This window comes from Chlorocebus sabaeus, chromosome 26, assembly GCF_047675955.1.
Source record: "Chlorocebus sabaeus isolate Y175 chromosome 26, mChlSab1.0.hap1, whole genome shotgun sequence".
Lineage (NCBI taxonomy): Eukaryota > Metazoa > Chordata > Mammalia > Primates > Cercopithecidae > Chlorocebus > Chlorocebus sabaeus.
The window spans coordinates 36,035,778-36,051,219 of NC_132929.1; the positions used below are offsets into that span (position 1 = coordinate 36,035,778).

At 36.8% G+C, this 15,442-nt stretch overlaps 1 protein-coding gene across 3 annotated transcripts in view; it reads right to left on the reverse strand.

The window, feature by feature from the left end:
- The window catches only part of ICE2 (interactor of little elongation complex ELL subunit 2), a 60,489-nt gene that overhangs the window by 17,968 nt on the left and 27,079 nt on the right, over window positions 1-15,442 (reverse strand). For all 3 annotated transcript variants that reach the window (XM_008016391.3, XM_008016392.3, XM_038008823.2), the window contains 4 exons: window positions 11,703-12,696; window positions 10,831-11,006; window positions 6,082-6,211; window positions 71-155 (listed from right to left, as the gene is read on the reverse strand). In XM_008016391.3, coding sequence (XP_008014582.1) covers window positions 71-155; window positions 6,082-6,211; window positions 10,831-11,006; window positions 11,703-12,696 — 1,385 coding nt within the window. The remainder of the gene's footprint in view (window positions 1-70; window positions 156-6,081; window positions 6,212-10,830; window positions 11,007-11,702; window positions 12,697-15,442) is intronic.

The following is a 15,442-nucleotide window of genomic DNA, read 5'->3' on the forward strand; positions in this document are numbered from 1 at the left end:
ATATTTAAAGAAAAATTAATGATCACATTAACAAGTTTTTCAATTCTCACCACAAAGTAAACTTTCTTACTTGAGTGCTGAAAGCTTTTCTTTTAATTCTTCTGAGGTAATTTCTTCCAGCAGAAAAAGCTTTGAAGTAAATGCATCAATATGCCCTAAAATAAAATATCAAACTTAAAAAGAACAAGCAATTGCAGTATTTAGAAAACAAAAAAACAAGTTATCCTGTCTCCTTAAAGATGGTTTTACAAATTTTAATAACTGTAAATAAATTTTATATTTAGTAGAAATACACATTTTATTAAGTCTTAAGTACAGCTATATTTTAAAATGACATAATTCAGATTATAAAACATTTATATTCATTCTAAAATATTTGCCGAATATATAAAAGTTTACACATGTCCAAACATACGAAATCATTTCAAAGCCTACAATTTATTAACAACAACTATTAAAATACTGGTGTTTCTAATTCCTATTAAAGTTACATTTGTATGGCGTTTGTGAGGAGAAATAAGCACATATTATCAAAACAAGCAGATAAAATCAAATGTACAGGGGCTTTCTATGACACACTTGGTTCTTAAGGTAAAAATTAGATTATGAAAATCTGGCTTCATATTTTTTAATTAGGCTGAGACAGTGGCTCATGCCTGTAATCCCAGCACTTTGGGAGGCCGAGGCAGGCAGATCACCTTAGGTCAGGAGTTCGAGACTGGCCTGGCCAACATAGTGAAACCTCACCTCTACTAAAAATATTAAGAAATTAGCCAGGCATGGTGGTGGGCGCCTGTAATCCCAGCTACTTGGGAGGCTGACACAGGACAATTGTTTGAACCCAGGAAACGGAGGTTGCAGTGAGCCGATACAGTGCCACTGCATTCCAGCCTGGGCGACAGAGTAAGACTTTGTCTCAAAAAAAAAAAAAAAAAAAATCAATTTATTAAAGCACACTATAAGATTTCCTACAGTTAAAAAAAAAATCAAAGCAGTCAGTTCCAAGTCTTACTTTTTTTTTTTTGAGACAAAGTTTCGCTCTTGTTGCCCAGGCTGGAGCGCAGAGGCACGATCTTGGCTCACTGCAACCTCTGCCTCCTGGGTTCAAGCAATTCTCCTGCCTCAGCCTGCCATATGGATGGGATTACAGGTGCCCACCACCAGGCCCCGCTAACTTTTTATATCTTTAGTAGATACTGGGTTTCATCACATTGGTGAGGCTGGTCTTGAACTCCTGACGTCAGGTGATCCACCTGCTTCAGCCTCCCAAAGTGCTGGGATTACAGGCGTGAGTCACTGAGCCTGGCCGAAGTCTTATTTATTTATTTATTTTAGACAGAGTCTTGCTCTGTCTCCTGGGCTGGAGTGCAATAGCGAGATCCTGGCTCACTGTAATGTCTGCCTCTGAGGTTCAAGCTATTCTTGTGCCTTAGCTTCCTGAGTAGCTAGGACTACAGTTGTGCGCCACCACTCCCAGCTATGTTTTTTTTTTTTTTTTGTATTTTTGGTGCGCCACCACTCCCAGCTATGTTTTTTTTTTTTTTTTTGTATTTTTGGTAGAGATGGGGTTCCATCATGTTGGCCAGGCTGGTCTCGAACTCCTGGCCTCAAGCAACCCACCTGCCTTGGACTCCCAAAGTGCTAAGATTACAGGTGTGGGCAACAGCACCCAGCCCCGACTCTTACTTTTTTTTACAAACACAATATGAATCTAGAATTCCAAAAAACAAAACAGCAAATTCTCAATATGATGCTTTTGTTTTAAAAAGTAATGCATATGTTCTAAAATAAAACAGGTTGAGAGCCGATACCAAGGTCCTGAAATATTCCAAGGAAGAGTGACATAAAAGATAGTCCCGGGTTAAATGTTATATGATCAAGTCAACACAAAAATCGTAGGTATTGTACCATAGTTAAAAACATCAACTGGCATGATGAGAATATAACACGTATCAATGTTGAAAACAAACTGTTTTTATTTTTTTAACTCCTAATATTTAGGTCTCAAAACAAATTACCTGGAAAGCTGATGTCAATCACTGGGACAATTAAAAATGCACATAATTTAATGTTTCATTTTCTTACCAAGCCCCCTTTCATTTGCTTTATGCTCATACACTCATTACACTCATTACACGGTGGCATTTCTAATAACAAAGACACATTGTAATGATTTAATAACCATAGAAAGGAAATATTAAGCATAACTTTTAGATGTTTACTAATTATGTCTTTGAGAAGACTAATAGTTCTTACCTTTTGAAAGAAATTCATTTAAAAAAGTATTATAGTATGTGTTAATTATGGTCAAAAATAACTATACAGACAATACCATACTAAGTGCTCTGAGGATCTACCTCCTCAAGGAGTTCACAACTCTCTCAACACTGGAGCTTTCTAATCTGTTGGCCTCAAATAAGATATATATGTGCTTAAGATACTCATCACCTCAGCCCTTCAGGCAGCTAAGCAATGCTGGGGAAGGCAAAAGCTCCCTGGCTACTGCCCTTCAGCTACAAGCAATCTCTCTTATATATCACAGCGTGCTGTACAAATATTTATGTGCATCAAGGTTGGAAAGCACTGATTTAGAGAGGACAAATAAAATCTATGTATAATAAAAATAAAGACTTTATATACAAGCATTCATTCATACATATATGCACATAAACATATACAAGCATATATGCATTCATATGTGCATAGTGACTCCTTGCTTTGCATGCAGTGTGGGGACCATAAAAATGACCATACAGGCTGAAACCCTACAGTTTTAACAATCAATGTGGAAAATTACAACTGTTTGGTTACCTTTGAAATTTTTGTCAAAACACTATAAACTATCAATCATAAATATATAGGAAAATGAACAGAACAGTAAAATATTTTAGTACACTTTAATTCAAAACACTAAAGTGTTTTATTTCTTTATGAAACGTTAGTGAAGAGCAGTTTGAACAGTGCTTGTTACCTTCTTGCACAACTTGTTATTAGGAAGGATGCATCTTTTCTTTTTCTGTTTTGAGACAGGGTCTCACACTGTTGGCCAGGCTGGAGTGCAGTGGTGTGATCTTGGCTCACTGCAACCTCTGCCTCCCAGGCTCATGTGATTCTCCTGTCTCAGTTTCCTGAGTAGCTGGGACTACAGGCACAAGTGACTACTGCCCAGCTAATTTTTTATATTTTTAGTAGAGACAGGGTTTCACCATGTTGGCCAGGCCAGTCTTTAACCCCGACATCAAATGATCCACCCGCCTGGGCCTCCCAAAGTGCTGGGATTACAAGCGTGAGCCACCTCACCTGGCTGGATGCATCTTTTCAATGCCATGGTGAACCGTTATATTCCTAAGGATCAGCTTCCGACACTGTATCCTTTGTGCTCTCAATATCATGAAATTATCTTCAGGAGTTTGTTTAGTGTAAAATCTTATGCCAGTGTCACTTGTTCATCCTTTATGTCACAATGCTTTCACTAAATTTGTCTGGCAGCAGCAAATCTAGAGTCACTGGAACAATAGCAGTGCCAACATTCCCAGTCTCTGCTATTTCCTCTGTAATTCCATTTATGTTCCATTCAAATTTCACTTCTGGCAGTATCACCTTTTGTTTCTTTGCTTTGCTTTAATATTTGTTGGCCGATTCTTTTGATTATCTACTTTGGTAAAATATCACATGGGTATATCACTGGGAGACAAAGAGTCAACACAACTGCACACTCTGCTTTCTGTGCATGAGCTCAATGGGTACACAATAACCAATTATAAACAGACTTCGAAAGAAGTGACATGACTGGTCACTGATCATGATGTGCCTGTTATTTATGTAGTGATCTGTGGACTGAAGAGCCAGCAGTGAAGCTTATACTTTATACAATTACTGTTAACACACAGTCATAACTAAAACTTGTGCTTACTGCAACTGTGAGCCAAGTGAGGACTGCCTGTATGTCAACTATATAGAATTGATAAATATTATAGGGTTGGAGGGTGGATGCAGAAGTTGTGATGAGATTATGTGGGAAACTGTCTTAAAGGAGTAAATCCTGAAGTTTTTATAGGGAAAAGATAAAAAGAGTACTGCAACTAGGGAAAGTGGGGAACATGTTTATAGCAAAGCAAAGCTAACAAACAAATCACAGTATGTTTATTCTACTGGAAAAAGAGACTATAAGCTATAGAATTGATTCTCGAAGTGTGGTCCCTAAACTAGCAGCATCAGTACCACCTGAGAAAGTCTTAGGTCCCAGTACAGACCTAGTAAATCAGACATTCCAGGGTGGGGCCAGCAATCTCCACTTTTAAAAGCACTTCAAGTGATTTTCTTGAATATCTTCCTTAAATTAAAAGGGTATTATAACAACATTTTAAAAAACTCAAAAACTCAGATGTTTTTAAAACAATATTTTAAAACATATCGCCCCCCCATACCTACACCCCACCAAAAAACCCCAAACAAACCAAAATCCCACAACCATACAATATATGCTTTTCACCAAACACTTGGCACAGAAGCCAAAAATACTATCCCAGTACATTGAAATGAAAGGCTTACAAGAGGATAGGATTCACAGAGAATAATCAGCAGTTAGGATTACTTAGGATTTTAAAAAATAATTAAGATGAAGTAATCCACACAGTTGACGTTAAACTGTACATTTAAAAACTGAAACCTTAAATTTTTTTTTTTTTGGTCATGAATCTCCATTCTCTGTCAGTACTTTAAACAAAATTTCACTCATAAGTTTTTATTTGGTCCTTTCCTAAAACGGATGTGGCTGGCAAATTGCATTCAAGTAGCTAATATTGAGATTGTGAGGTCTTTGGAGGAACACTGAAATTCTGGTTATAGACTGAAAATTACTACAAAAACTTCGAGTATGTGTATGAAGGAAGAGGAGGGAGGCAGCATATCACCAATTAGTGCATTTAGCTACTTCCTTTTTTGAGTTAAGCAGAAAGAATCAATTATCTACTTAATACTCTCATAAAACATGAAAACAAAATACTGATTAACCAAAACAGGAAAAACATTTTAAGTGAACAACCTTTCTTTAAGAAACACACCCTCATAGCATTTATTACATACAAGCAATCAAGCTAACCACTATAATACAAAATTTTATTAGACTCAATACAGAATTTTATCAGACTCTGACCTTAAGCTGTTTATTGTCTAACAGGAAGGAGGGATAGGTGTTAAGAGAGAACAATAATGTACAAAGTAACAATTCACAGAGAAGTAAAAGACTGCACTGAGAGATCAAAGAAGCAAAAGACTACACAGAGGAGCAGTCTGAGATGATTAGGAGGGACTGAGATTTATGGGATGCATTGAGATGTTCGATACTGGACATTCCAGTGGGAGAAAATACTACCAATAATGACTAGTAAGTAATCTATTATGTGAGGATGTTAACTGTACATGAACTGAGCCAATGCAAACTGAACTCCAGCCTAATCCCCATGCCCCAGAAAAACAAAACAAAAACAAAGGGGAAAGTCATTTCATCAAAATATTTGAAGTTTTAAAAGTAGTGTCATTATAAGAAAATTTCAAAATAAATGTATAGATCAATAGTTAACCAATTAAACAGTACCCTTAAAAGAAGCTTGTTTTAAAAGAAAACAAATGTATATTTTTGATTATACTATTAAATAAGTGTTTCTAAAATAGGTCAGCATGGTAGGTCATCCCAGTAATATCAGAGCTCTTGGAGGCTAGGGTAGGAAGATTGCTTGAGGCCAGAAGTTCAAGACTAGTCTGGGCAACATAATGAGACCCCATCTAAATAAAAAACAAAAAAATTAGCTGGGCATGGTAGCACATGCCTGCAGCCCCAGCTACTTGGAAGGCTGCAGTAGGAGGATCACTTGAGGCCAGGAGTTTGAGGTTACAGTGAGCTATGATCACATGACTACACTCCAGCCTGGGCAGCAGAGTGAGACCCTGTCTAAAAATAAATACATACATAAACAAAAACTAAAGTAAAAAAGTGCAGAATAGAAGTATTCACAATTGAATTTACAAGTATGTAATTACAAGGAAATTAAAAGGGAGAACAAAGACTTTTGTATAACTTACCAACATAAAACGAGCTGTTGGAATGCAATAAACTTTCAGTCCATAAGCGACAAAGTTCACTTTCAGTCAGAGCTTCAACTCCGTAACAAGCTTGATACTCTACTTTTGGTAGTACATAAACTGGAAATTGCTGCAATGCAAGATTATACTTTTTCAAAGCTCTACTAATTTACTATTAATAATAAATACATTTGCCTATCCAACTTTGCCACTTTCAGAATGCTTTCAGGTAATCTTATTTCATCCTTTCAGTTACAGCAGGATTCACACTGTAAGATAGATACATTCAAGCCTGATGGATAGAAGAATGTTTGGTGCCAAAAGTTGGATGGATAAAAGAGATCTCTCCTCACCATTCCCATTTCTGACCAAAATTGACATACCTCCCCACATAGGCAAGGTTTGATTTGTCAGGGAATGTGAATGACAGCAGAATCCTTGCCACAGAGCCTATCATACATAGTTGCCCAAAGGCTCAAAGCTAGATGCTGGGAAGGACTGACTTTTTTACTAGTCATTCTCAAGAGGATAAAAAAGGTAGAATTTTTTTGCTCCTTTAAAGCATGAGTCACACTGTCTCAGGCTCAAATACTCTGAGCAGCTTGTTTCATTCTACAAATGAAAGAGCAATAATGCCTACATTAAAACCTGTTTGTCATTATCTTCAATTTAACGGCTTTATTTCAGACATGAAGTATCTGACAAATTATCCATCCAAATTCACTGGTCAGGACACTACATAAGTAAAATGACTGACCTATTACTGGTCTAAGGGAGCATAAGCAAAGAAATACATGTTGTTCACTGTGCTTATGCTATATCTTCAAAGAAAACTCTACTCTTAACAGGAGTCTATTTCCAGTTGCAGAAAGAGAAACACATGATTTAAGGTACTTGACTTGCACTGATAAGACTAATTAGTACTTTTGAAATTATACTAAGATGTTACCATTTGCAGATTTGAAAATATTTCATCAACATTTCTTAATTCTTGAAAGAGTGGGGGCTTGGCACAATGCTGGTGGTAAGAATGATTCAAATCCACTAATATTTTTGTTATCAACAGTAAGTGCGGTTTCATGTGATTGCCCCTGAACTACGTGCATGTGAGAAATCTGGTGATCTTGTTAAAATGTAGACTCTGGGGTAGAGTCCAAGGTTTTGCATTAATAACAAGCTATTGTTTCAGGGACCATATTTTCAGGAGGTAAGGCCTCCAGTGTGTCTTCTCAATTAAAAACAAAATTAAATGGGATTAGGATAATTTTATCATTAAAAGCATTTTACTATATAATCTAGCAAATGGTTAACTGCATATGATTTAGTCTCTCATAACTTTAGAGCAAATATAAGGTCGAGATAAAGAAATTTGCTCAGGCTGGGTGTGGTGGCTCAAGTCTGTAATCCCAGCATTTTGGGAGGCTGAGGTGGGAAGATTACTTAAGGCCAGGAGTTCAGGATTAGCCTGGAAAAACTAGCTAGACCCTGACTCTATAAAAAATTAAAAAAAAAAAAAAAAAAAAATTAGCTGGGCATGTGGCACATGCCTACAGTCCTAGTTACTCAGGAGGCTGAGGTGGGAGGATCAGTTGAGCCCAGAAGTACAAGGAAGCAGTAAGCTATGATTGTGCTACTGCACTCCTGCCTGGGCAACAGAGTAAGACTCTTGTCTCTTTCAAAAAAAGAATGAATGAAATTTCCTCAAGGACACATAGCTAGTTTACAGCAGAGTTAAGAAAAAAGTTGACTGAGAAAAAGGATCACATTTCTGATCAGAAATGGGTAACAGAGTTAATTCCATATATTTTTAAAAATTTTAAAATATGTATTATTTCTGAAAAGCAAATAGTTTGGGAGATTTTCTTTGATAAACTACTCTATCTATAAAACCAAGTCCTAAAACCAGTTTTAATTTCTGTATGTATTCTACTGCCATCTCCAGGAAGCCAGGGGAAAAAAAGGCCTGAACATTTCATCTTTGCTTAGTATCCCAAAATTGAAGTAAAAATTTAAGGATAATCAGCTGGGCACGGTGGCTCAAGCCTGTAATCCCAGCACTTTGGGAGGCCGAGACGGGTGGATCACGAGGTCAGGAGATTGAGACCATCCTGGCTAACACGGTGAAACCCCGTCTCTACTAAAAAAACGCAAAAAACTAGCCGGGCGAGGTGGCTGGTGCCTGTAGTCCCAGCTGCTCAGGAGGCTGAGGCTGGAGAATGGCGTGAACCTGGGAGGCGGAGTTTGCAGTGACCTGAGATCTGGCCACTGCACTCCAGCCTGGGTGACACAGCGAGACTCCGTCTCAAAAAAAAAAAAATTTAAGGATAATCAAAATTTTCATACTTTAAAAATAAAATTTACTATTTTTTTCCCTTGATAAGTGGCTCCCCAAGTAAAAGTTTTCTTGGTTCTGTTCCAATTTTTCACATAAAGCACTTAGGATACTTGGTTAACTGAGACAGACAGTAATAGATATTATGAAATCATCCAAAGTTCCTGGGTGTGGATTTCATAATCATGTAATGAACTCAGAAAATTCTGTTTTATCTTGTGGTACAAATTAGCTTCTTTATTATTATTTTGTTTTGAGATGGAGTTTCACTCTTGTTGTCTAGGCTGGAGTGCAATGGCACAATCTCAGCTCACTGCAACCTCCGCCTCCCGGGTTCAAGCGATTCTCCTGCCTCAGCCTCCCGAGCAGCCAGGTTTACAGGTGCACCACCACGCCCGGCTAAGTTTTGTATTTTTTTTTAGTAGAGATGGGGTTTCGCCACATGGACCAGGCTGGTCTTGAACTCCTGACCTCAGGTGATCTATCTGCCTCGGCCTCCGAAAGAGTTGGGATTAGAGGTGTGAGCCACTGTGCCTGGCCTAGCCTCTTTATTTTATCCCATCACTTTAGACTGGCTGATGTTTTAAGTTCTCCTTTAAAGTGCAATTCTTATTAAGCAGAGTTTTGGTAAGGAAACATAAATGATACTGGAAACTAAAATGACAACTAAAATAATTGAAGAACCGAGGAAAAACAAAGAAGAGATGAAGTTCTTGGACAGCAGAGGTTGAAGAGACTTCTAAGTATTTCAAAGCTCTATTTAAGTAAGTTGGTTTTTAGGTAGGAAATACTGATGGGGGATGTACTTTTACCTAATTAGTTTAAACAGTACTACTTACAACATTTTCTTTTTTCTCTTTTTTTGTTTGAGACGGAGTCTCACTGTTACCCAGGCTGGAGTGCAGTGGTGCGATCTCGGCTCACTGCAAGCTCCGCCTACCGGGTTCACACCATTCTTCTGCCTCAGCCTCTCGAGTAGCTGCGACTACAGGCGCCCGCCACCACACCCGGCTAATTTTTTGTATTTTTAGTAGAGACGGGGTTTCACTATGTTAGCCAGGATGGTCTCGATCTCCTGATCTCGTGATCCACCCACCTCAGCCTCCCAAAGTGCTGGGATTACAGGCGTGAGGTACCCCGCCTGGCTCAGTTATTCTTTAATATGATATAGTAGTCAGGAAGTACTCCACAAGGATCAATACTAGAACATCACTAGTCTGGATTCACCTGATCCCTACCTCAAAACACACTGACATTCAAAGTGGTCAGTGATGATTCTTATTGGGCAGTAAGTTAGATAACAAGAGACAGAGACACCAAAACTTGTTTTTTCAAATGTGTACTGTGACAAATATATACAACAGAAAAAATCCTCAGGAAAAATTAAAGGAAACACACTTTAATATTACATACTCAATTATAATATAGAAGATTCCCTTTATCAGAATTCAGCAGTCATACACAAAAAAATGCAAACTAATCTGAAAGAGAATTTCAAATATGAAAAATTATTAAAAGAAGTAATTACTCAAATTGCAGTAATACATTTTTTTTTCCTGAGGAAAATATTTATATCAAACCCAAAAGAAACAACAGGGAGAAAAAGAAAGGAAGAGATTTGGTCTTCTAACAATCCTGAAAAGACCTTAAATGTGTGTGAAAGGCCATCTTTCAAAAGTTCTACTTGGACTTCTAAAGCAAGTCAAGAAAGAGCCCCAGAGAAAGACAGAAAAGAGCTCGAGTTAACATGTAATAAAGGAAATCCAAATTCCCAGAGAAAACAGGAATATATGTGCCAATCTCGATGTAATCTATGATGATGCAGTTTTTTATAAAGTTTATACAGGTGGAGTATCCCTTATCTGAAATGCTTGGAACCAGAAGTGTTTCAGATTTTGGAATATTTACATATACATAATGAGATATCTTGGGGACAGGACTCAAGTCTAAACACAAAACTCATTTATGTTTCATACCCACCATACACATAGAGCCTGAGGGTAATTTTAGACAATATTTTATATAATTTTACAAATGAAACCAAGTTTTGACTGGATTTTGGACTGTGACTCATCATATGAGGTCACGTGTGGTGGAATTTTCCACTTGGGATACCATGTCGGAGCTCAAAAGCTTTCAAACTTTGGAGCATTCTGAATTTTGGATTAGGGTTGCTCAATTTGTATGTTCCAAGCACGAATGTTACCAGCATTTATGGCTACTATATAGAAACAGTTTCCCTTATTAAAATTGATCTCAGTATTTTAGAAAAAAAAAAACAAAACAACAAAAAAACAAAATTCAACCTGAAGATACCACTAAGAGTGCTCAACAATTTAAACTTCATAGTAATGGCATGTTAAGTATCTGTTCATTATTTACGTGATCACATTCTAACTCCGCGAATAACAACTTACTCTTCTGATTTTCTTCCGTTTTTTAGAACGTGGTCTTGTCTCTATCCTTTGGACACTGCAGCGTACGAGTAACAACAGGTCTTGCAGGCTAAATAACTTATACACAAAATTTCCTTCCTGAGGAGCTAGGTATTCTGATGTATCTTCGACATAGTCCTGAAGTTCATACGGCAAACCTTTAAAAATAGTATTTCTCATTTTTAAAATATATTAGCTCTTTACCCAGCATAATCAAGGATATAACAATTCAATTACCTATTTTTAAACTTCTATCATCTTTAATTTTCTACTTCTCTGCCTAATGGACCCTCACACTATTACCATTTCTGTTTACTTTTACTGGAACTGCAGTAAGAGCTGAAATCCTAGCTTTAAGGTTCTTCTCCTTTTAACCTTCACTAACTCTAGGCAAAGTATACATTTGTGAGACAGCATACAATGTGAGAAAAGAAAGAGTTTAAATAGTAATGCTATTCCTAATCTAGGCGGAGCTGAGGAGCAGATTTCACAAAACCAAAAAGTATAAAACTGCAGTCCAACACCAAGTATAAATAATCTTTAAATCAATCAATGTTTATGATTATTCTGGATGCACTTACCCTTCATCAGTTTGACAAATCACTTTACTATAGCTTAGCAGTCACTGTACATGTTACATAAACACAAGTCACAAGACCCATATGCCTTTGTATACATATCTAGAGAGGACATTTTGGAAGCTGAAATACTGATCAATAGACTGAAAAAATGAAATATCAATGACTATATGACAATTACAAAACAGGTTGTAACAAAGTAAAGGAATGAGGGAGAAAAACCTAAGGAAAAAGAACAAGTAAAATGCTGTAAGCTCTTTGTAAATATTTACTTACGTCCTTTTGGCTTCTGAAATGCAGAAGGCCATCCAGATTTCGGCCAACTAGAGGAGTCTGAAGGACCAGACAATTGCTCAGAAACAGAAGGCTGTTTAGAATTTTCTAAATTCATTAAGGGCAATTCAGGTACTTTTCTGGAAATTGGCTTTAAGAGCTCATCCTGCATTTTTAAAATCTCTCCAACTGGATCAAATTTTTTATATACTCGTTTGATAGGTTTTTTTAAAACACATGACTCTTCTGGACTACAAGCAGTATTAGTCTGGTTTCCTACAGAAGCCTGTCCTGAAGAAGAATTTGGACTAGCTGGTCTAGAACTTAAGTTAGAACCCGCAACAGCTGTCTTTCCATCACTATTATTTTTACACTCTGTATCAATGATTAAACACTCCTCATCTGTATCACTGCTGCAGAGAACTGTATCATCAGTTTTAGCTGCTTCTGATCGAACAGTCTTTTCCTTTGAGCTGTCTAGGTTTTCCAGAACATGAGGTCTTTCACCATCAGCATGTACCATATGTACAGTCATATCGTTTTTATTAGAAGTTTCAATTTCCTGAGAATTTTCTACCTGTAAGGCATCAGATGTTTTCAAGTCACTATCTTGCATCAAAGGCTTGTCAGAATTTGATCCCTTTTCACATGATTCAAATCCCTGATCATCCTTATTTTTGCACTCCTCAGGGCCACCATCCATACCAGTGACCAGCTGTTTCTCCTTTTGCAATTGTTCCATGAGAATCTGAGATAAACTTCTAGAATTAGCAGAAATGTCTGGTGCACTTGGTGCCACAGTTGTAGTTCCTGCTTTGGGGGCTGTAGGAGCATCTGTCATTTTAGGTACTGTGGAAGTACTGGCTGGACTTGGTGACTTTGATGCTTTGGTGGTGGTTACTCCAAAAGTTTCAAGTTCTGTGACATCATCATCAAAATCCAGATACAAGTTTTCAAGACTCTCAATTTTTCGGCACTCATTGACTTCACAGGACATCTTAAGTAAATAAATTGGTAAAGTATTAGTAAAAATTTCAAGCTACCCTACCTATCTCTTAGTGTCCCTACCCCTCTCATACATACTTCATGCTCTTTTAAAGTAGAAAGAAAAGTCTAATGGTTGTAAAAGGTTCTTGCTTAAGATGACAACAAACTACTACCAACTATTATTAACCTTATCTTCCCATTGAAATGTTCATGATAACAGGCAAATTTGCCAAGTTGTAATAGCACAAGAAATGGAACATTTATGAACTACCACATCTCAAGAGGAATTTCAACTAATCAAAAAAAAAAAAAAGACAAGACCACAGAAAAGAAATGTAGAGCCAAACGGGAGGTAGATTTTCATTTATGTCTACTCTATAGACTCTTGCAGAGACACTTGGTCTTAGCTGACCAGGAGGAAAGTCCCTCTGCCACTGTGAGGGCGCTGCTTTCTAATGCGGCCAGAGAAGTGTTGCCAGCTTCTGGTGCACGCTTAGCATCAGGGAAAACAACTCTCAGCAATAAAAGATGGGGCAGAAATGGACAGAAGGTTGTTTATTGTATTCTGAGACATGAAGTCATAAATGTTGTTTTTCATGTGCTGTTTTGGTAATGGAAAAACTACACACAGCTTTAACTTATTCAGGAATACATTGTCCCCTCTACAAGGAGACAAGTACCAGAAGATCTCTCTTCAATCTGACAGAGTACTTTAAATACCGTAGAAATTTGGTAATTGGTTATGTACATCCACTAGCCTTACAGTGCAGGATTTAAGAGAAAGGTTCTAACAGTCATCAGTAGTGAGTAAGAAAGATCAACTCATGCAAGTTACTTAACCTTGCTGAACCTCAACTGCCACATCTCTAAAACAGGTATAGCAGGGGCATCTTCTTGGATTTGTTCTAAAGATTAAGTGAGAAATTATATATAGAAAATCTCTTGGCATAGTGCCTGTCACATAGTAAGTAACCTCTCAGTAAATGGTAGCTAGTGAATGGTAATTCCTACTAAAAGACTACCAAATTCAGTAAAAAAGTAAAATTAAACTATATGCTGCTTACATGAGGCATTCCTACACAAAAAGGTTAAAAACAAAACAACTACAGATGCCATCAAGAGATAAAAAGAGGAAGAATAGCAGTGTAAGTGTTAGACAAAGCAGAATTCAAGGCAAAAAGCATTAGAAAAGGGAGAAATGCTAGTTTGAAAAAAGAGAAAATCAATGATAAACAGATAGTGGTCACAAATTTTTATTACACAAACTGAAAAATAAAAGAAAAATTTGACAGAAACACAATTATACCAGGTCAATGAGATACTGTCTCTAAGTAAAAAATAAAAAAATACAGAAGGTATGAATAATATTAAATAATGAGAATATATATGAAAGATTGAAAATATATATGTAAACAGATCACAAAGATAAACCTTTTCCCTTCCCCCAAGAATCCAAAGGGCATTTCAAAAAATGGACTATAATATACAAAGAAAATCTCAATATAGACCAAAGCAGAATCTGATAAAGTCTTATTCTATGTTCAGAAGGAAATAAAATTAGATATCATTAAGAAAAATGTTAACAAACAATAAACTCAAGCACTTGGAAATTTAAAAACATTCCAAATTGTTGGACTACAGAAATCAAAATAATTACAGAATACTTAGCAACAAAAATTAGGCTAATAGACATTAAGAAGTATAATAATTTGAGGCTACAAAAAAATGCATTATCCTCCTCTCATTTTTAGTTACTTTCCTAGGTGTTTGAAGACACCTGCAATGCAGAAAAAGCATTTTACTCCAAGTTCAGGGCCTGAAAACTCAGGCTACAATCTCAGAGAAGGCTCATTTACTTCTGGTTCACCCTGACTCCTAAGGTGCAGCCCCTTTGGGGTCCAGGCCCTTGATGGAAAACTGAACTTTTCCTTTTATCCCTCTAGTCTTATGATGCTGCCAAAAGCACAGTTCATTTTCTTAGTTGCCTCTTCAGAACTGGCAAATATAATCCAAGGCAAAAATGACCCTAAGTAATAGGCTGACCTTCTAGGAATCCTGTCTTCTTCAGTACCTCAGCCCTACAATTCCTCACTATCTTATTAGCTTTTTGATGCTTCTAAGAAAGACATTTTAATATCTGTCCAGCTTTTTTAGATGTCATCAATAAAAGGAGGGTCCAAATTACCTGGCCTACCATTATTGAAAGAAGCGACTGTCAATTTTTTATCCTTCTTCTACCTCATGTTTCTTCTTGTTACTGCCTGATATTCACCTCAATATAAGTTGTAGGCAGAGTTTTACAAGTAAAATGTGTAAGAAGAAAACAAAAGTTAAAAGTGCTTTATGACATGTGTATCATAAAAATATAAAAAGGCAAATGGCAAAGAGAAAAACATAAACAAATATAAAAACCAAAAGGCCAATATCCTTAAAATTGTATGAGCTCTTAAGTACAATAAAAACATTTCTATATTTTAAAATTTTGTTTGCTTCCTCATTTTACTCAAGTCTCTGTTCACATTTCCTGTCCTCAGAAAAGCCTTCTTAATCATGAATATAAAATGACCCCTTCCCCACCCATATCTCTATTTCCCCTTAGCCTACTCTATTTTTCTCCATAGCATTTACCACTACCTGCTTTTTTACTGTATTTGGGCCCTCTACCACTTATTTAAGGTCTGAGGGAAAATAGGTTTTGTTTTTATTCGCTGCTGCTTCCTCCCTGCATAGAATAGTATCTGCTCAATAAAAACTTA